The sequence below is a fragment of the Boleophthalmus pectinirostris genome, unplaced genomic scaffold, assembly GCF_026225935.1.
Source record: "Boleophthalmus pectinirostris isolate CB_2022bp ecotype Guang Dong unplaced genomic scaffold, ASM2622593v1 HiC_scaffold_23, whole genome shotgun sequence".
Lineage (NCBI taxonomy): Eukaryota > Metazoa > Chordata > Actinopteri > Gobiiformes > Gobiidae > Boleophthalmus > Boleophthalmus pectinirostris.
The window spans coordinates 27498947-27522754 of NW_026571207.1; the positions used below are offsets into that span (position 1 = coordinate 27498947).

General features: G+C 41.4%; 1 protein-coding gene across 3 annotated transcripts in view; it reads left to right on the forward strand.

Moving 5' to 3' along the window:
* Window positions 1-23808, forward strand: part of tenm2a (teneurin transmembrane protein 2a) — a 341452-nt gene that overhangs the window by 25344 nt on the left and 292300 nt on the right. For all 3 annotated transcript variants that reach the window (XM_055159448.1, XM_055159447.1, XM_055159449.1), the window contains exon 2: window positions 20496-20789. In XM_055159448.1, the coding sequence (XP_055015423.1) occupies window positions 20496-20789 (294 nt within the window). The remainder of the gene's footprint in view (window positions 1-20495; window positions 20790-23808) is intronic.

The window sequence follows — 23808 nt, forward strand, 5'->3', positions numbered from 1 at the left end:
AACTCTGTGCTGCTTAACCTTGTAGCTCTATTTGAGGCAGGAGGTGCTTAGTGCTACAGCCTTCTCTGACAGACCTCCTCCCCCTGCAGACTGCATGTGTCTGTGTCATGTCCCGTCATGTCTTGTCCACTCCGGGCCACCGTCTCTGTCTCTTCTCTCTCTCTCTCTCTCTCTCTCTCTCTCTCTCTCTCTCTCTCTCTCTCTCTCTCTTTTTCACTCTCCCCTTTTCTCCTCTTTCCTTCTCACCTCCCTCCTCCTATCCTCTTCTCATCCTTCCTTTCCCTCTTCTCACCATTTCTCCTTTATTTTCTCTCTGTGTATCTGTTTCTCTCTTTCTTCTTCCCTTTCCTCCTCTTTCCTCACCTCTCTCCTCCTATCTTCCTCTTCTCCTCTTCTCCTCCTCTCCTCCGGGCAGGAGTAGAGAGGGTCCGGGGATAGATGACATTTGTCACACCTATTTTGGTGGTCTCATTAGGAGTTGCTGGGGCCCCGTGGTTCAGCCGGAGCCAAAAGCACGGATGTCATGTGTGAGGTGTGGGAAGTGTCTGTGTCCATGACGGTCCTGTCTGAGCAGATCTGTGACTGTGTGATTGTGTGAGCGTGCTGCTAATAAGACTGATAATCACAAGCCACATGCTATGGGCTGTGTGGGATTCTGTTGTCTGACCGCTCTAAACCTGGCTGATAATTATATAATGTACCTAGGCCTGTTATGGTGACACATTTTTAAAGATGGATTGTGTACCATAAATTCTGGACTATAAACTGCTACTTTTTTCTCACACTTTGAACCCTGCGGCTAATAAAACGGTGCGGTGAATATATGGACAGATTCTTTGTTTGGCACATTGTCCGTTCATATATATGGTCTATGATTTGGCAACACAGTGGATACGTGCAGCCTGAGTGCAGAAAACGACGCTGTCTGTGCGATTAACACATGGATCTAGGGTTCACATGAAGTTGCTACACTACTTAGCGATATTGTCAGCACACTCAAATAGTTTATTGCCCGTATTTACCCGTATGTGTAAATGACGAGAAGAAACTTCAGTAGCCGGTCATCCACTCATACCTGATTGATAGAACTAACCCCGCTCCCGAGAGAGTCTGAAATCTGCTGAAATCCTCCAAGAAACTGACATGATACAGACAGGACAGCGGCTCTTGCAGGAGTCATGTGCCATATAGCCTGGTGAGAGACGGAGTGATACGCCAAGGAAAATGCTCATTTGATTGTGTTTTGAACAGTTATTTTGCGCTTCATACACACACACTCCTCATGGAAAATACATGAAGAAATGCAGATGATGCAGCTTTTAAGTTAACAGTGATTGATGTGGCTGTGGAAGACGGAAATCGAGCTGCTGCACATGAGCTCGGCATCAATGAGTCGATGGTGAGGTTTTGGCGATGGCAGCGTGACAAACTGACTCAATGCAAAAAGACGACAAAAGTTTTCCCAACTTGAAACCATTCTTGAAGACGTAGACACCTGTGGCTTATATTCAGGTGTGGCCTATATATGTACAGTTGTAAAATGTTGTTCAAATTTAGTTGATGCAGCTTATTTTCACATGCGCTCAATAGTACGGAATTTATGGTAACTTTTCTGGTGGATTGTCTGTCAAATGCTTTTTTTTTTTTTTTTTTCTGTCTGGAATGTTTCACAGTATTTCTGTCATCATAGAGACCAAACCAGACCAAGTTACAGGTCAGATCTGTGGAACGCTGCTCACAGTCAGAATGCCTGTTTTTTTAGGCATTTTCGAACTATAAAATCATCCATCCATCCATTTTCGTCCGCTTATCCGGGGCCGGGTCGCGGGGGCAGCAGCCTAAGCAGGGACTCCCAGACTTCCTTCACCCCAGACACGTCCTCCAGCTCCTCCGGGGGGACCCCGAGGCGTTCCCAGGCCAGCCGAGAGACATAGTCCCTCCAGCGTGTCCTGGGTCTTCCCCGTGGCCTCCTCCCGGTGGGACATGCCCGGAACACCTCCCGAGGGAGGCGCCCAGGAGGCATCCGGAACAGATGCCCGAGCCACCTCAACTGGCTCCTCTCGACGTGGAGGAGCAGCGGCTCTACTCCGAGCTCCTCCCGTGTGACTGAGCTCCTCACCCTATCTCTAAGGGAGCGCCCAGCCACCCTGCGGAGGAAACTCATTTCGAGCGCTTGTATCCGCGATCTCGTCCTTTCGGTCACTACCCAGAGCTCATGACCATAGGTGAGAGTAGGAACGAAGACTGACCGGTAAATCGAGAGCTTCGCCTTTCGACTCAGCTCCCTCTTCACCACAACGGTCCGATACAGCGACCGCATCACTGCCGAAGCTGCACCGATCCGCCTGTCAATCTCACGTTCCGTCCTTCCCTCACTCGTGAACAAGACCCCGAGATACTTGAACTCCTCCACTTGAGGCAAAGACTCTCCACCCACCCGGAGAGGGCAAGCCACCTTTTTCCGGTCGAGAACCATGGCCTCGGACTTGGAAGAGCTGATTTTCATCCCAGCCGCTTCACACTCGGCTGCAAACCGCCCCAGTGCACACATTGCAGGTCCTGGCTCGATGAAGCCAACAGAACAACATCGTCCTGCAAACAGCAGAGATGAAATCCTGTGGTCCCCAAACCGGACCCCCTCCGGCCCCTGACTGCGCCTAGAAATTCTGTCCATAAACACAATGAACAGAACCGGTGACAAAGGGCAGCCCTGGCGGAGTCCAACATGCACCGGGAACAGGTTTGACTTACTGCCGGCAATGCGAACACAGCTCCTGCTCCAGTCATACAGGGACCGGACAGCCCTTAGCAAAGGGCCCCGAACCCCATACTCCCAGAGCACCCCCCACAGGACACCACGAGGGACACGGTCGAATGCCTTCTCCAGATCCACAAAACACATGTGGACTGGTTGGGCAAACTCCCATGAACCCTCGAGCACCCGATGGAGAGTGTAGAGCTGGTCCAGTGTTCCACGGCCAGGACGAAAACCACACTGCTCCTCCTGAATCCGAGGTTCGACTATCGGCCGGATTCTCCTCTCCAGTACCCTGGCATAGACCTTACCGGGAAGGCTGAGAAGTGTGATCCCCCTATAGTTGGAACACACCCTCCGGTCCCCCTTCTTATACAGAGGGACCACCACCCCGGTTTGCCAGTCCAGAGGTACTGTCCCCGACCGCCACGCGATGTTGAAGAGGCGTGTCAGCCAAGACAGCCCCACAACATCCAGAGACTTCAGGTACTCAGGACGGATCTCATCCAACCCCGGAGCCTTGCCACCAAGGAGCTTGCCAACCACCTCAGTGACTTCGGCCAGGGTGATGGATGAGTCCGCCTCCGAGTCCCCAGCCTCCTCGGCCTCCTCGGAGGAGGACGTGACGGTGGGATTGAGGAGATCCTCAAAGTATTCCTTCCACCGCCGGACAACGTCCCCAGTCGAGGTCAGCAGCTCTCCCCCCGCACTGTAAACAGTGTTGGTGAAGAACTGCTTTCCCCTCCTGAGGCGCCGGACGGTTTGCCAGAATCTCTTTGAGGCCGTCCGATAGTCCTTCTCCATGGCCTCCCCGAACTCCTCCCAGCTCCGAGTTTTTGCCTCCGCGACCACACGGGCTGCAGCACGCTTGGCCCGCCGGTACCCGTCAGCTGCCTCAGGAGTCCCCCGAGCCAGCAAGGCCCGATAGGACTCCTTCTTCAGCTTGACAGCATCCCTTACTTCCGGTGTCCACCACCGGGTTCGGGGATTGCCGCCGCGACAGGCACCACAGACCTTACGCCCACAGCTCCGAGCAGCTGCATTGACAATAAAGAGGCCGAGAATGAAGCCCACTCGGACTCCATATCTCCGGCCTCCCCCGGAATCCGGGAGAAGTCCTCCCGGAGGTGCGAGTTGAAGGTCCCTCTGACAGAGGGCTCCGCCAGACGTTCCCAACAGACCCTCACTACACGCTTGGGCCTGCCAGGTCTTTCCGGCTTCCTCCTCCGCCAGCGAACCCAACTCACGACCAGGTGGTGATCAGTTGACAGCTCAGCCCCTCTCTTCACCCGAGTGTCCAAGACACGCGGCCGGAGATCAGATGACACGACGACAAAGTCGATCATCGACCTCCGGCCTAGGGTGTCCTGGTGCCACGTGCACTTATGGACACCCTTGTGCTCGAACATGGTGTTTGTTATGGACAAACTGTGACTAGCACAGAAGTCCAATAACAAAACACCACTCGGGTTCAGATCGGGGAGGCCGTTCCTCCCAATCACCCCTCTCCAAGTGTCACTGTCGTTGCCCACGTGGGCGTTGAAGTCCCCCAGGAGAACAACGGAGTCCCCGGTCGGTGCACTGTCTAGTACCCCTCCCAAGGACTCCAAGAAGGCCGGGTACTCTGCACTGCTGTTCGGCCGACACCACAGTGAGAGACCTGTCCCCGACCCGAAGGCGCAGGGACGCGACCCTCTCGTTCACCGGGGTGAACTCCAACACACAGCGACTGAGCTGTGGGGCAATGAGCAGGCCCACACCAGCCCGCCGCCGCTCCCCGCGGCCAACGCCAGAGAAATGGAGAGTCCAGCCCCTCTCAAGGAGTTGGGTTCCAGAGCCCAAACTGTGCGTGGAGGTGAGACCGACTATATCTAGTCGGTAACGCTCAACCTCCCGCACAAGCTCAGGCTCCTTCCCCCCCAGCGAGGTGGCATTCCATGTCCCCAGAGCTAGTCTCCATGTCCGGAGATCTGGTCGCCGAGGCCCCCGCCGTCGACTGCCGCCCAGATCTCTCTGCACCAGCCCCATATGGATCCTCCCGCGGGTGGTGGGCCCATGTGAGGACGGCCCCACGTCGCTCCTTCGGGCTGAGCCCGGCCGAGCCCCGTGGGGGGAGGCTCGGCCACCAGGCGCTCGCTGGTGAGCACCCACCCCAGGCCTGGCTCCAGGGTGAGGCCCCGGTGACGCCAATCCGGGCGACGTAACTGGCCTTGCTGGTACACTCATCATAGGGGCTTCTGAACCGTTCTTCATCTGACCCGTCCCCCCGGACCTGTTTGCCTTGGGTGACCCTACCAGGGGCATGAAGCCCCCGACAACATAGCTCCCGGGATCATTCGGGCACTCAAACCCCTCCACCACGATAAGGTGACGGTTCAAGGAGGGGACTATAAAATCACCTATATTTTAATAACTGTAAGGTTGTGCTGTTTAATATCATACTGTGGAACATTCCAGGTAGAACAATGGTATATCCATAGAAACAAGCAGGTGACGGACCGACAACCAATAAGTTACACAGTGCACCTTTAAGTAAATATAGATGACAAATTATAATACAGAAAACTGCAAGACTGACATCTAGCCAAGTTAAGATTACTTGAATTAATAAAGTTTTATCGGATTTGAGTACATTTCACTTGACAATTAAAATGATCTGCCAATGGTACAAGACCTTTTGTGCGTAAAATATGAAAATACATCTTGCTACACTTAAGAAAAACAACAACTCTTTGCACTTAAAATAAGAAACAGAAATCAAATGTCACTTGCATTAAGAAAAACACTTAATCCTCTAGCAGATCATTTTACTTGTGAAGGTAAATGTACTCAAACAAAGTAAAATGTTCTCAATTTAAATAATTTTAACTTACCAAGATATTGCTTTTTGTAGTGAAACAAATTTATGCTACTAACTCAATAACCCAAAATGAGATTTAAACCACAAAAAACAGTCTAGATCTACAATATTGTTTAAAAATTAAAAAAAAGAAGGAAAATGAACGAGCTGCAATAATAATCAGCAGAATGAAACACTTAGTACTTATTTTGCTGTCTGTATTGAACTTATTAATTCATCCATCTACAGCTCAGTCTTATATAGCCAAAAAATACCCAGAAATTACCAAGTAGTCAAAGAAATCAGGCTTAACTACAGTCAAGGGAGGACACAAGATGATTCACTTGACTCACACAATTCACTTTTTATTTTATTTTTTCATATTTTCTTTTAAGCCATATATCAATATCAATGATTCCAATTATTTCTGCTATTTTTTTATATAATATGGTAAGATTTGAGCTGTAGACGGATGAAAAAGTTACTTCTGAATTATTATTTGTTCATTCTGCTATTTATTTGTTGTAGCTCATGCTTTTTTATGAATACTGTCTATTTAAAATGTTTACTGGGATTATCCTGCTTTATTTTTTATTGTGTCAGTGGCATAAAGTCGTTTCCATTATTATGTTTTTTATTATATTTCTGTGTAGTAATATATTGTGCTTCAAAAATTGTTATCGTGACAGGCCTAGTTCCAAGTTAAAGGTGTACTATGTAACTATGTGTATGCATGGTTGTGTCCATGAAGTAAGAAATGTTCCACAGTATAGTATTAAACTCCTATTTATTTTGCCTGTGTTCAATTACAGGTGTTTTTATTGCTCAAAAATAATGAATTCTTTCTTTGAATAATCGCTCCTCTCAGCAGATCTGGACTGTAACTTGGCCTGATGGTGTAACCTCTTTGTTTCCTTGGAGATACTAGTTCAGTTTAATAACATGGAACATAAAGGCAAAACTATAACATGGAGACAAGATGGTGGCAGACGGCCCACCAGAAAAGTTACATTGTGCACCTTTAAAGCGCCCATATTAGGCTATCTTCTGATCTATGTTATAATCTTGTTTCCTCATCAAAATATACCTGTAGTTGTGTTTTGTTTTATTCACATACATAAGTTGTGTTTTTCTCTCAAACTGAAAACACTCTGTTCCACCTTGTGATGTCATGTGGTAATACAGGAAGTGCTCCACTCTATATTTAAACTCTATAAACTTTCACTAGAATCATTTGGTTAACTTCAAAGCTGGAATTGCCAATCTCTACTGAACAAAAAGTAAACAGGTTACCATGAAAATGCCTGCTAAAGAGAATTTTGAGCTTTGGTGATGTAGACAGACTAATAATAAAGGGTTACTCAAACATGTGTGAATGATAACAGCATTATAACATGAATAAAAACTCACAAGAGTCAAGTTTGCGTGCACGATATTCACACACACAAAAAAAGAAAACTCCCAGAACTTACAACGTATATTTCCTGTGTCCCCTGACTTCCTGTTGAGGTCATGCGAGCACATAGCACTTCTTGCTAACTTGAGTCTTCGCCGACAAAGGATGTTAATTAATCTGGTGGGAATTGTCCTATTTAATGCACTAGCAGTCATACTCACATTTACATTCAAAATTAGATCTCATTGTTCAGAGCTCACAAGTAATTTAGGCATTTCATAATTTAACATGAAACATTTATGGAGTCATTATGAGAAAATGAATACATGAATATAGCAACAGCCGTGATAATAATGTCTTTTGATGCGTGCATTTGTGTAAAATAAAAGCAAACACTGTATTTGTTTCTTATTATAAAGCATCGGAGTGGCTACAAGCTGTTAGATAATTAGCACTATTGATTTAAAGGTCAGGTTTGATGTGCACTAGGGCTGTCAGTGGCATTTCAGGCATCTTAACCTTTACATTACCAGGGATGCATATCATTCTTATAGTTATAGTTATAATTATAGTATACTTTAGTATAGTATAGTATAGTATAGTTAGTTATAGTATAGTATAGTTAGTTATAGTATAGTATAGTATAGTATAGTATTGTATAGTATAGTATAGTATAGTATAGTTAGTTATAGTATAGTATAGTATAGTATAGTATTGTATAGTATAGGCAAGGCAAGTTTATTTGTATAGCACAATTCGTACACGAAGTAATTCAAAGTGCTTTACAGAATAAGAAATACATTAAAATCATAATAAAAACAAATCAAAACATAAATAATCATAAAGATTAAAATAAAAAAAGAGAGACATAAATTGGAGAGAAGAGTGCGGAATGAAAACCTTTCAGTCATGTGCACAGTCAAACAGAAATGTTTTGAGCCTGGATTTAAACAGCGTCACAGAAGAGTCTGTCTCACATGTTCAGGAAGACTGTTCCAGGTTGTAGCTGCATGAACCTGAAACAGTGACTCCCCTTTTTCAGTCCTGACTCTGGACACCAGCAGGAGGCCGGTCCCTGAGGTCCTCAGAGTGCGAGATGGTTCATATGACACTAACATGTCACAGATGGACTTTGATGCTCGGCCATGGAGAGACTTGTACACAAGCAGAGCTGCTTTAAAGTCTATTCTCTGAGTATAGTATAGTATAGTATAGTATAGTATAGTATATAGTATAGTATAGTATAGTATAGTATAGTATAGTATATAGTATAGTATAGTATAGTATAGTATAGTATAGAATAGTATAGTATAGTATAGTATAGTATAGTATGCAGTGTTGAGAAGTAACTGAATGTATGTACCAGAAATATGCATTCTGATGACTAGTTTTGAGTACAATCACTTGTTTGTTTGATGGTATTCAGAGTTACTTTTCCAAATTAAAAGCAATACATGACAGTACGTCATCATGCAATTTTGGCTTGCAGTGAGTGTGTGTGTGATTTTTTTCCTTCTCTAAGTAGACTTAAATTAATGTATAGCATCAAAAATTGTTGTTTGTAATGAATGATATGTCATGTTCTTTTTAGTTCTTTATACTTTTACACTATAATATTGTACAACTCACTGTAAAAGTATTCTAAGTATTCAGAATATGGTACTTTGAATGGACCATGTATCAGAATATGTTACAAAATACATTTTAATGCAGGTATTCAGTTTTCTGTAACTTACTCATTCATTGATAGTAGTAGTAGTAGTAGTAGTAGTAGTAGTAGTATAGTAATACAGGATTGCGTGGTTCAAGGTTTCTCAGAACTTATTAGTAAATCATTGTAGATTTAGTTCCTAGAAATGATGAGCCATATTCCTTTTACACAGTATAGCATTAACGTTAATGTAAGTAAGGGGCTATAACAATGAAAACCAAAGGCAACTAATAATTTATTTTAATAATTTTTATTAAAGTTGCCATTGTTTTGTCTGAAATGTTCCGCAATATATCATTAAAGGTACTGTTTATCTCCAAGGAAGCAGCAAGAATGTGTTTTTCAGGGCATTTTATTATCACTGTGAATACTTGCAATGGAATAAATGACCATACTGTGGAACTTTCAATGCACTATGGAGACAACTTGGTAGTGCGCCTTTAGTTTTTCAAGTTTGATATCATGACTTACAGTAAAGGCCCGTGGTATACAAGGTGCTCTATGGAGATGTTAATGGAGAAAAGAAATAGCCAGATGAAGTCGTGTATGATGAAGAATTAAAAAGTGAGCGACCATTACCCAATATCCTCTTCCAGTCTTTCCTGCATTAGCACCAATCAGGAGACTCCCAAATTGTCTATTAGACATAATATAGTGAACGTGAATGGGTTTGCTCTGCTTCAATTATTCACGACTATCTCCAGACAACAAGCGCCCCTGTAAAGTCAACACACTAAAGATAGCATCCTCATTATCAACATCTGCACAAGTCAACCTATTTTAAACACTACCTCATCACCATAGAAACGGAATGGGTATTCACATCAGCAGTATTTCTGATCACTAGGAATGTGTTTGCAACAAAAGTGACTCACTCACCACTTTAATTTCTAGGCAAAAACTCCAAAAGAAGTGATGACATATGTGGGGCCTGTGCCAAACCTTTGATCCTCTCATCCAATCTGTTCCTTTCATTGCGATCGGACGGGGAGGGTCATTGTGATCTATACTAGACCTAACTCTAAATTGCTCCACTATGATTATGCAAATGAGGGACACTAGCGGAGGGATACTTACCCTGTATACCTAACCCAAACTCCAATTCTAACTCTAATTCTAACCCCCTAAATTTTACCTGACCCTACCCTAACCCTCGGTAGTTGCTCCACTCCGATTATGCAAATGAGGGATATGGGCTGCAGCTTTTACCTTGCATACCTATGGAGACTCCCGCCCAACTCGAATTGTAAACCCTTAACCCCGTTTATTGGGAGAATGCTTTGCAGCCCAGATGAGCCCTGAGCTCTGACTGATTCCAAGAAGGTGAAATGTTGTAATATATGTGGTATGTTTGGGAGAATACATTCCATCTATTGCATTGTGATGTTGTTTTTAACTGAAACATATGTCTGTTACTTGTTTATTAGCATTTATTTTTTAACATGTTTTAATAAACAACAAACACCAGGACACATATACTATAACTTTTTTTTTTTTTTTTTTGTTTTTTTTTTTTTTGGTAACCAAGGACTAAGACAGGTTTAACGCAGGATAAATTGGGACTAAGCAAATCTACGTTTTATTCCTGCTCTAGTCTGGGGTGTTGTTGGTCTACCCCCACCCACCCCACCACCCACCCCCTTCAGGAGTCCCTATTTTCTTTGTTGTCCAATCTCTGAGCTTCTGCAGCACCAAGGGACCTACAGAAGACCTCTCCTGGTCACTGGAATAATTTAAATCACACCAAGTGTCGTACCATAGGTTTCTCGCCCCGGCTTTAGTAAAGGCAACATTTCGGGTTTGTATTGTTGCTGTCTTCAGTGCTCTAGCGGCCTCAAACTCATCTCACAGTTTGTCTTTGTCCTTCACTATGATTTTCTCCATCAGCTCCAAGGACACGGATGAGTCTTTGGGCACAGAGAGGTAGCACTGGTCCATCAAACATAAGATGTTCTTCTTGGCTTTTTGTCTCTGCTCCTTGCTCCATGGATGTGACATCTGGTTGCGGTGGTGAAAGTTGGAGGTGTAGGTGATGGCAAAAGGAGTTATTTTCAGGATTATTTGGGTTTGAGTTGATCTCATCTTCTTCAGCATCTTCACCAAGGCATACTTGTTGAAGTGCAACATGTTCTTCAGCAGGTAGTGGACACTTTTTGGTAACAAATTTTGGTTTCTCTACAGAGATAATGCTGTCTTAATTTAACACTAACCAATGTTTTTGTATAAGTAAGTATATCTGGACCAGTATTGCCCTAGCACCTTTGAGATCTTCTACTGAATAGGTTCTTAGTTGAACTCCTGTCAAGTCTTTTTTTTTTTTTTTTTTTTTTTACTTTTTCAGTATTGACAGCACCCCCCTATCATTTAAGGCTTTATCTTTATCTGCCTGTCTGTATCTTTCTTTACTTTACTATGACCAAAGATTTCATCATATTAACTGCTTTAGCAATGATTGGCATTTTCATCATTGGTTTCACGTTGGGTCTGCTCCTTAACTTGGCACAAAAGCATGTCTTCACAGCAGCTGTCAATGAGACCGTCCATTTAATCTTTCATTGATTGTTGGAAAAAAATAAATTCACTGACCACAGCTTTCCAAAACGATCACCTTAAATAACTAACTGCAGATTCAACAGAAATGTGTAAAAGGGAAGATTTCTAAGGAGGGAATAAAGACAAGTTCATAATGGAAGATAAAATATAACCTTGGTAGCAAGACAAATTAGGGTTTTTTCTTTTATAACTGTCAAAGAGATTTTCATTTTAGACATTTACAGCTATTACTGACTTTAATACATCATGTAGTGGTTTCAAATGGAAGCTATACTATTAGATTAAAAAAAAAAAATACAAATATAGGATTTCTAAGAGAATGCACTGACCCAGTTGCATATAGGCCAGTTTATGCTAAATCAGTCCTTTGAATAAAGAAGAGAAAAATGTTTACTTTGAGCTTTAGGAGGAAAATATGGGTATAATATTTCTATACAAATATGTGGAACTTCAAAAACTTATGTTAATACTTCAGGCTACTCAGTTAATTTCAGTGACAGGAAGAGCAGCCCAAATGTTTTTTGGCTATTTTTTATTAAAATTATGGGTCTTGTGGTCATTATTTACCACATAGCTGATTATCCCCAAGCAAGACTCTGAATTTGTAATACAGTATAAGTTTCTATAAAGCCTATGAGAAAAATTAATGTGAAATTTTGCTCTGGAACCATGGGGTGGGCGGTCACTATTGAGCACATCGATCTAAGTGCTAGATAGTGTACTTACTAGCATATTTATCATTGTTTATCAGAGTACTATTGTTGTAATTCAAATGTACACTGTAGAGATTGGTTAGAGACACACCCACATCGTCCCTGTTCTTTCAGCAGTTTCTCTACTTTGCCGTTTGCACATTTCTGAACTTCCGACTTGTATATATTTTTTTCTTTTCTTTTTCTGTTTTTTCCCATTTCTCAGCTTAAGCTCTTTATTTCCGCATGGCAAAGGAATATGGATGTATACTTTATTGTCTGGTAATTCCCTGCTAAGACAACACAAATGAGTAGTTCATTTTCTTCAGGGCTCTAAGTGCGTGCAGATGGGTTGTGGATTGGTGCAAATGAAAATGGAAAATGTAGCGAAATGACAAACTTTTGACTGCTATTAGCTTCTACGCTGGCTTTTCCTTGGCTATTTTAAAAAGGAAACCTGGCTGTCACTCTTATTATTAAAAGCTATTTTGTGGCATTATTGGAGAACCCATGGCGCACAGCTGTATTTGCTTCCTGATTTTTGATGCATCGGAGCGGGAGCAAATCATTTTTCTTAGCAAAAGTATGTTAGACCAAATCAGCCTCTGCTCTGCCGGCGAGCTCCCTGCAAGGCTGAAAATGGCAAGTCTAAGGGTGGCCTTGGCTGTAAACTATTGAACACAGGGGAAAAAGCAGCATAATTGCAGGCATTGAGGCCCACAGGTTTCTCCTGCTTTGCATCCTTTTTCAGGGAATTACGCGGCGAGGTGAGGAAAAAGTCAAGCGACAGAATGTGGTGTCCTGCTGCCCGTACTTTTCCTGTCAAACTGCTAACAAGCACAAATGATTTTATAATGATAGGCCCCCCATTCTCACAAACACGGATGTCCACGCTCACACACACTTTTGCTCCCACTCAACACATCTATAATGAGTTTTATCAAGGGAAGTACATTTATTCAATATAATGCATAAAATGCCATTATCACTTACAGAATAGTGTTCAAGTTCAAACAGGATTTCTTTACAACATGAACTCAATTACTGAAAAACGCAAAACCGTTTATGAAGATCTTTGCACTTTTATGTGTTATGTGACAGATTTGGTGGCAGCTTTACTATATCTAAGAAGAAGCCATGCAAAGTGTACTATGCACTCATAATTGTGATGCTTTCTATTACCAGAGTGACTGAGAATCGTGGACCAGGTGCACCAGATGAAGGACATATATCACACTTACTATCTTTAATCTCTCAAGGATATTACACAGTGTTTGACTTGTGACTTCACCATTAAACATATCATTTTAATTATAGTCTACTTCAGAAACTTTGTAAAGCGTATGAACAAAATTTGCCATATCCATCTTCGAGGCTGCAGGTTCATGGCACAGTGGTTAAGAGGATAGCTCTCCAGAAAGTTGTGGGTTCGACTCCTGGGGCTACACAAGGTTGAGTTTCTTCCATCTTCTCTGGGTTCCTATGTAACACAAAACATGCACAATAGGTAAAATCTTGACCAAGCCAAACTCAAAATATGGAAATGGGTCCCCTGCTGGATTGAGGGATGGATGAAATGCAAAGAATTTATTTACAGTATGTAAGGGTTTATAAAGTATACATTAACCTTATCTGATCTGAAACATTTGAATCAATGTTTGAATTGTGAAACTTCTTGACACCATTATAATTCACTTGGTACTGTAAAAAGTACCCTTCACATTATACATTTTTTTAAGATTTTACTTTTTGTTGATTAATTTATTAGTCATAACTTCCAAAAGAGATCCTAAAGAAATTAATTGAATGTGCTCTTTGTAATTTAATCTCATTTCTCTTCTCTGGAGCTCTCCGCAACCTACTCTCTTGTAAACTTGCAAACACTTCTTCCAACTTTCATAATGATGATTTCTCTGTGTATTTTTGCGACATACATCAAAAGCTTGGTGCACAGAGAGGCGCAGATGTGCCCGGCCCCACAGCAGCTGCCCGGGGCTCCGAAGGCACATTAACACGCATCATAAGTGTGCCAATGACAGCCTCAATGTGTGCCCAAAGAGAGAGCGATTGATCTGATTATAATGCAGCGCCATATTTTCTTTCACATCTGTCATAATATCATGTAACAAACATGCGATCGGTTTTCTATTTGTGGAATAACTCAGATAGATTTTCGTGTCTGATTCGGGGCACTGTGCCAATCCATCATTCCTTGAACACATGCAGATTGGTGTAGCGCCGGCCTTTCTTTATGCTCGCTCTGATGGCGATAAGCAGTGATTGGGGTTTGCATGTGTAATCAGTGGTTATGGGATGTTAATTGTACAGAACAGGGGCCCATGGGGTGTAACAGCAGCCTATATGGTGCACACTCAGACAAATTGTAATGCGTTTTTCTTTCTGAAAAGTGTGACAAAACCAACATGTTGCTGAATGTTGAAATTTTAGCATTGCAACAGCCAACAATGCAAGTATTTCATTAGATCTATCCAGTCCACCTAAAATAATAATAATAATAAATACATAAATATGGTGACCAATCTGTGGACATGTGGTCCTTCTTACAAAATTAATTAACAATTAAATACAGAAATTCAAGGTGTTTTTGATCAATAAATACATCTCCATAATAGAGATAATCAGGTAACATATCATCCATTAGAGAATACACAGTGAGTTTACTTAAAGCGTCCATATTTCACTTTTTTCCGATCTCTGTTATAATGTTTCCTCATCAAAAACATACCTGGAGTTGTGTTTTATTTCATTCACACATGTTTAACACACAGAACGTTCATATTTAGGCTGAGTTCTTTGTTCCACCTCGCTTGTGATGTCATGTGGTACAGAACATGCACCACTGCGATGTTAAACTCCATGCACCCTCCCTAGTATCATTTGAATCATTTCAGCCCCGCAGTTGCCAATCTCTTCTGAACTAAAGGTAAAACGGAGCTGTTAACTTGAAAACTACCACGACATGACATCACAAGGTGGAACAGAGCAGACTAATAATAAAGGGTTACTCCAACATGTATGAATGAAACAAAACTCCAGGTATGTTTTTTAAGGAGGAACAACATTATAACATGGATTAAAGCTCACAAGAGTCAGTTTTTAAAAAAAATATAGGGCCTTTAAAAATAAACTCACTGGGACTTGCAATGCTCAGACCAGCTTTGAAAAGAAGAAATGTGTTTACTACAGTAGTGATCAAATTCCAACATATTCACTCAGTTAAATTAATTATCTTGCACTGTATATGTCTTTTCATTTTTTTATTTTCTTCACATTTTTAATTATCATATGCCATACTCTCTATGGTACCAACTTGTTTCATGTGACTTAGTATTACAACACGCACAGCTCACAACTCCAGCAGAAATAAACTATGCAATTAACAATATATTTTTTAACAGATGATGATACTTGATTTGCATTTTTGCACCTTTCTCTTCTGTTGATCTGAACCCTACTGTTTGATTGACACTTTTGTTGTAGTGTATAGTAGTAGTGTAGTACTTGTGTTTGTAGTATTAGTATTAGTAAGAGTTTTGGGATTACTTGTAAAAACACATATGTTCTGCTCTCCCAGGCGTCCTGGAGTTCTCACCTGTCCTCCTGCGATATCTCATGTCAGGTATGGTTCTAGTAGATAGATAGATATTAGTTACTGTGCTTCTTCATAATGTAGTCAATGTGTGGTGTAAATTAGCAACAGATTGTAAGTGTCCCTTCTGTAGTAGTCGTGATTCTTACATGGGAGTAAGACATTAGTGTGCTGGTACTTTCCAGATGTACATACAGTACAAGTGTTAAACCCATAAATTAGAATACAGTATTAAAGTAAAATTTTCCCTTTAATGAAATTCCGAAGGGAAAATCGAGTGTGCATTGTTAACTTAGCTTAACTTTATTCCATTTTGGTCTGCCCACAGTGCAATACAATGTGGTGTTATTGAGGTTAGTGGTAGAATTACTTAAATCTGAACAATTGGGCCAGTTTATCAGAAGGCTTGAGGGTCGATATAATTTGGTCTGAAGGCCACATTTGGCTCTCGGGTCATAGTTTGGACACCTCTGAGGTTTACAATAAGTCCAATTTACTGTTTTATTCTTCTAAACTATGAAAAAAGAGCAATTAAACTCTTTTGTGTTATGGAACTATAAAATATTTTTTAAAGGTTGGTGTTAGTTGGGGGTCTCTCACCTGCTTGTTTTTTATGGATATGTCATTGCTCTGCCTTGAATGTTCCACAGTATGACACTGAACAGCCCTTCATTACATTTATTCAATTACAGCCTGTTTTATAGCTCAAAAATACCTACAAAAACATTATTCCAACTGCAAGCAAGGTCGCCTCTCCACAGATCTGACCTGCAACTTGTTCTGATTTTGTGTCTGTGGGGATAAAAAAGGTTTAATACCATACTGTGAAATATTCCAGACAAAGCAATAACATCTCAGTGGAGAAAAACATCTAATGGGCCCTTCACCAGAAAAGTAGCAGTAGTTTATTTGGTCATTTTGCAGCACTACAACAAAACAAAACAAAACATAGAGTACAACCCCATAGATCATGACCGAAAGAGTTTAGGCTGAAGTTAAAAGTACTTATAAAACTTATCCTTATAAAAGTTATACAATGCACCTTTTAATGGAATTATGGAGAGGGAAAATAATATATATTCGTATATATATATATTTTTTTTCTTCAGATAGCCCTTGTCTGTACTGCCCGGACATGCTCACAGTTGACTGTAGCTTCTCAGAAACCACCTGTACAGTATTAGCTAGCCCATTTAGCCTCGCCCATCTGTTCCTGTGAGTAGAAGTGCCATGTAGTGCCTCTTTCCACTTTGTAAATAAGTTGCCCTGTATGCCCTATCCGGTACTTCCCCGTTCTAACTCTCCAGTTTTAGTACAAGAGGAGACGCGAGGAGGTAGCAGACGATTTTCATCTGTCTAATTTCTCCGCTCCTGATTGCGCCGTACGCCTGATGAGTCACAGTTAACCCAGTCACACAGCTGCATGGCGGATCCTATAATGCGTCTCTACATAGCCCATCTCAGTGCTAATAAAGTGAACCACAACTGTTTCCCCCCCGATCCCTTTGCCCCAACAGCTGATGGTGAGCGATCGTATCCACAATACTCTTTTAATTAGTATAGAGAATAAATTAGTTGAGCATGCCTTTTTCCTTAATTGCTTTTTCCTCAGCTTGGATTTAATTGGGCTGCCGCTCTGTTTATTGATCTCCTTTGATGTGCTTTAATTTGGATAATTTTATATATTTATTTTGGATGCAAGGGCCAGGCGAGAGAAGTAGGTATGGCCAGAGCTCACGCTGTTACTTTAAAAGAAGTAGTAAAAAAGTGTTGACCAAAGTAATAAAGCAAGTAAGAGTGAAAAGTTGATGCTTCTCTAATAGTTTTCTAGTCTGATGCATCAGCCGGTTTTACTTTGTGGAAACCGTCTGACCTCGCAGCATTAGGATTCGTTTGCTAGACGCTAGGCGGGTACTTTTTATTATTTAACCAATCTCTCCTATTTGGTCGTGATGTATGTAATGTGCCACTAACGAGGCTAACCGGTATAATTAAGCTATTCCCAAATATCGTAGGAAGCAGGGCAATAACGTCTGTCCCCTTGATAAAAATTCACCAAACATTCTCCTTGTTCCGGCTTTAAATCCCCAATCTCTGGAATCGGGAATGTATGACTCTTCGCTGATTGGCTGGTGCCCGAACTCGCACTTCCAGGGTTCTTGGAAACCGTCTAGTGTATTTCCATTCCTGGTCTAGTCACTGGAGAGAAATGAAATTGAGCAGAGGCACTAGGTGGCACCAGCCTGACCAATAGTTTTCGGACATAAGATCTGTTTTAGTTTTTAGCTTAGAGTGATCTTGAAGAAATGCAAGTTGGTTAATATTGTTTTGCTATTTATTCATGGGTTTTAAATTATTTCCTGATGTGAAGGATTTTGTGAGGGCCTTTAACCCTTCAAAAGATATAATATGTAGATTTGAATTTTGTTATTGCTCTAACAAGGAGAATAGCCATGTTAAATCCTTCAAATCAGAAAGGGAATATTTTGCTTGACCAGAAACCCATGCATAGACTCACAAAGGAAAGATAAAGCATTTTCACTCATTGTGTGACTTTCCGGTGGAGGGTTCGCCATCTACTTTATCTAGAATGTCCCACACATTTATTTCCATGGAGACAAGCCCGCAATGCCTCCAGGCCAAGTTACAGGCCAGATCTGAGGAGAGGTGCGCTCACTTTATGAATGTATGTATTTTGGAGAAGTGAAGCCTGTAACTGAATGAATGCAAAAATCTGTCATTAATGCCATACTGTGAAACATTTCTGGCAAAGCAAAAATATCTCCATGGAAACAAGCTTGCGGTGGACCCCCTTCCAAAACAGTTACACAGTGTAGCATTAAAGTGCATTTACAATAATAATAATAATAATAATAATAATAATAATAATAAAGTACTATTTCTACAAAGGTTCACTCCAGTAATTGTCAGTGTATCTCTGTATAATACTGGGTTAGTCTTATGGTTGGTAGTGGGACCATGTAGCTGCAGTCTGGGGTCTAATGAGTGCATACATTTGTGTGGGTGATGGGAGCAGGTAGGAGCTGATCAAACCCAGAAGGCGGCTCCTCCACAGCCTGAGCGGCCCATGTGAGCTCCTCTTTGATCCTACGTCCACACCTCATGAATGCCAATGCGCCGCACCGGAGCCAGGGAGACTCTTCTGAGGCGCTGCTAACAGGCCTGCAGGCCACTACACACTCCTCCGGCAGCTCCCTGTACTCCGGGCTGATTCACGCTGCGTCATCTCTCCCCCCCGCCAACCACAACAAAGCCTCATTTTCAGCCTCCGCCTCCGTCGTTTCATAATTAGTGTTCTTCTCTGCGTGCGATTGTGGGTTTGTCTGTTTCATATGCATGTTTAACTTGTGCTTCCAACATTTGTACCAATCTATGTACTGTCCCTCCAGTAGATGCACTGAGCAGGCTTACGAAGCTCTTCATTTGCATTTATTGTCTTTATGTTGCTAGTGTTTTACAAATTTCCTTGGTTCAGAGGCAGTTAAAAGAATTGTGTTGAATACCTCCCATAGTTTTAGTTGTACACATTTGTCCCACTCTTTACTCAAAGAAATAACAAATTACTCCAATTTGCATATTTTCCAATAGCTTTTGAAACACAATTGCAGTCTCAACATTCCGATATACTTGATTTTGTAGTTGTAGTTGTAGTTGTAGTTGTAGTTGTAGTAGTTGTAGTGTAGTTGTACTTTTTGTTAGCAGTGTTGGACTAAATACATGTACTGAAAATATTATACTAATTCTGTGTGTGACTGATTTCTGGTAGTACTTGTTTATGCAATATAGCAATATAGGCCACCAAACTGAACAGGCATGTCAAACTCAGGACCAGGGCCCAAATTTGGCCCGTGATACAATTATATTTTGCCTGCGAGATCATTTCAAATATGTCTTAGAGCAGTCCTGCCGGCTACAGAGACTTTATTTATTTAAAATGTTGTTATTATTTTATATTATGCTTGTTCTGGATGTAAACTATTATTAAACATTTATTTTAATAAGAAAAGTGTAAAATTACATATCTCAAAAGAAGCGAAAACATGCAGATGTTGAAATTTTTCAATAAATATTTAGTTTGGCCCACGACTTAGTCCCAGTCTTTAATATTGGCCCTCTGTGAATTTGAGTTTGACACCCCTGGTGTAACAGAAGTATTCTATAACCAAAACATTTCATATACAACCCCAACACAGTAGTAGTTGCTGGAAGTAGAAACTGTTAATAGTATAAGTGTTAGTTTGAGGTCTCACACAAATTACACAATATATTAAACAGGAAAACCAGAAAGAGCCTCGTTTCACTAATATATAACTTATTATTGATTGCAAATTATAAACCACTGAAACTGAGAACGTGTGGATTAAGGATTTGGATGCAGCATTGGAGAATGACAACTGGAAACAAATATGGAACACAATTACCTATTCATCAAAAATTCAGATTATCAGATATTGCACTTTAACTTTTTAGGTTGATTTTGTCTGATTACAGATAAAATAAATAAATGAACTTAAAAAATAAATACATAAATAATATATATATATATATATATATATATATATATATATATATATATATATATATATATATATATATATATATATATATATATATATATATATATATATATATATATATATATATACATACATACACACACACACATATATAAACATATAAAAAAAACAACAAAGTTGTAGTATTTGTTGTGCTATCTATTGTTGTGTAGCACTAATAATAATATTGTATTTGTTTTGATGTACATGTTTGATGCACTGTGTACTGTGTGCCCTAATCCCATCGTGACACAACTTCTTTGTATTTACTTTCTTCAGAAAAACAGCCAGCAACAACTCCACTTAAAGCATGACCTAGTTCCTCTTTGCACCGCACGTTCAAACTCACCTCTCTCTCACAGGGGGTAACTTCACTTTGGCCGAGCTGGGAGTGTGCGAGCCGACCCCACCTCCTCACCCTGCAGCGGTGCCCTACTGCCCTGACCTGGGCCTGCTTCAGGGGGGGTACTCTCTGAGCGCGGGCTCCGACGCAGACTCGGATCCGGAGGGGCCCCTGTCTCCGGATCGGGCCATCCAGCTGTGGGCCGGCAGGGGAGGGGTCAAGTCCCGAAGGAGCTCAGGCGTGTCGAGCCGCGAGAACTCCGCCCTCACGCTCACTGACTCCGAGAATGAGAACAAGTCTGATGACGAAACAGGTAGGAAATGTGCAAAGGAGCCAATGTGCATGCTATTTTTGATGGTATGACAAAGTTGATGTGTTATTATGGCTTTTTAAAAATGCATTTTGTACATCTGGTAATGCAATGTATAGCTATGGAAGTACAAATTTAACTTGTGAAGCAATTTAAATCAGGCTAATAATAATGGTTGCTTCTGAACTGGCTGGCTGAGTGTTGATTGTATGAAGTATTGAGCAAAATTTAGTGAAAACGTGGTCCTTTTCTAGTCGTTTTCAGAGATTTCAGACTAGTATTGAGTTTGTGACATTTTTGATGATTAAGAGTTTTTCCAAAGAATTAAGTTGAGCTAATTAAAATTTCCAAAACACAGAGGAGCACTTTCCAGACTACCATAATAATGGATTTACAAATCAAAACTGGTTCAATGCTTAAGAAACCTCTTTAGCATAATAAATAAAAAACTAAATACACTTTTATATAGAAAAGATGTATTGTGCTACTTGTCCCTTTAGTGGCGATGGACTGGTGTTTTATGGCCTCTGCATAGAAGGTAACCTGATCATTTAGCTCTAAAGTTAACTTCTGCTGCCTGACCTGAACCTGCAGTGATTCTGTGCATCACGATATGAGCTGTGTAGCACAAAATCTGGTTTCCAATAACTTTCTGCTCCATTGCCAGTGATCCAAGCTGATAAGTTCTGTTTCTCGATAATGGCTTGTATTTCCCCAGTACCACAGACAACAGGCGCAGTCACCAAGCACACACTCTCACACATCAACTGAGCTGTGAGCTTTGAAGGCCTCATTAATTGGAGTTTCATTCTCTGACCCATTAACTGTTAAATAGTGACACTGCCTGGATTCCACTGGATTGTTTTTGTTCTTATTACACACTCTTGGCTCGGCTGCTTGGCTCATATCAGGGAGTGAAGAAACCTCGCTGTTTAAGATCAATTTTGTGTTTGAATGAAGACAGAAAAATCCAACACCAGGTAGTGACTTGAGGGATACAGTATTTGGGAGGCACACTTGTGTTGGAAACCCTTAGCCCACCTGTCAGACAAGCACTGGTATGAACAGTGCTTGAGCTGAATTTATTGAGCGACTGTGTTTTTGATCTGACAAGCAGTGGCTGGACCACCCCCCGAGAGCCATCCTGGTTTCCATCAATAGCACTTAGCAAATGCCCTCCAACAGGAGTCCAACAGCTGCAGTGGTGAGATTTCAACACTGGTCAGCTAGACCACAAAATAACAGAATATACTTTTTACTTGAAAAAGTCAATTATTACTTCAAAAGTGTTACATTTTGTTCTGTTTTTGCAACAGCGTCTGAGTGTGAGACCCCCTGAGGACATATCTCTCTTAGACAACTTTGTTTATTACCAACTTCTCATTTCCTTGTTAATCCTGGCACAGTCATAAACCTGCATGGTGCTCGCCGAGGTGTCAATGGAGGTTAATGAAAAGTGGATTGAAGGAAAAGCAACAATCTCATTAATTGAATTGTCGGCAGCCACACATCAGCTGTTGATCAACCTGCGCTGGACTGTGAGTCCTCTGAATCAGACAAGTTGTGTGGATAATCAGACTACTCAACACCTATTAAACACGTCAGAAAACACCTCCCGACGCGCCTCTCTTCCTACAGCCCATAATTGTGCATTGGTTAATTACCATCTAATCTCAGTGGCGGTGATATGAGCGGCAGGCGAAGCTCCCACTGTCTCAGGGCCTGGAACACTACAGTGCTCTGTGAGCCTCGTCATCAGACCTGGTACAATAAGCGGCTTAATTCAGCCCTATATTCCCCTGATCACTTGCCTGCAGAGTGTCAGAGTGTTGATTGAGGAGATGAAAAGTTTCTCTTTCTTTTTATTCCTTTTCATCCTTTAAATACAACTTCTGTCCTTGTGTTTCTGTGCGGCTCTCTGGAGACTCAGCCACAGTGGGCAAGGCAAAGCAACACAAATGTCACTCAAGTATCTCGGATAAGTTTACTGCCTCTAGAGTAAAACCCTCTGTGTTCATCCCATTCTTGTGCCCTGGCTGACTTTGTATTGGAAGTCTAGTGCAACTTTTATTCACCGATGAGAGAAATTAGAGCAGACTAATTTAAGACTAAGGGCCGCCACATACTACAGGATTTTTCTTTGTCTTAAACGATTTTTTAAAAATGCGCACCACAGACACAAAGAGAATCTGATGAGATTTTAAATCTCAGATTGCAAAGACTGCTGCGGGATATGGCTCCATAAAACAGGCTAAAGTTGTGTGCACATCTTGTGACAGCTGTTTCCTGTCTACAGTAAAACCAGAGTCATTGTATGAGAGCATTGCACTTCTAGTTCAGATGCACTGTGTTATTATTATTTGTGAAATGCGGTGCAATACTTCAGATACATGATTTTAAATGCAGAAAAGGCTGGTGATAAAGTACGCAGGAAGTAGTCACTGTAAGAGTCACTATTGCTAATCTACATCCTTACCCTGATCCACGCATTGTGTAGATGTAAACAGGTACACACGAAGGCCTACTCTCACTTTTTTACTTTTAAAGAACACTTCAAACTGGATTAAAAGAGTTTTGTGGACTAGGTGTCATTATTTACGGAGAACAAATTCTATGCATAATGTGTATAAGATGCTGCAGTTTACTAAAAAATTTACTACTTTCCGAGAGGTGAGTAATAATTATGTTTGCTATTTCCTGAGTTTGTATATTGCGCCTCTGTGTCTGTCACTCTTCTGCCCCTGATGCTCTGTTTTATTGGCTGTTACCGTATCGTTGCCAATGTTTGGTGGTTACGATCTTACAGAGCAGCTCAGAGTCACACTGACACCACACACATGAGGAGCACAGCAGCTTCATAATCACACACGAAGACACATAATTGGGTCACGCCTCCCCGAACCAGAGAAGCAAATCACAGCCAAAATCAGGTAAATTCTTCCTGTAGTATGTGGCATACATTAGCAAACTGTAAGTGAACAAATTGCAAGTATTATGTTTAAAGGTGCACTACATGTGTAAC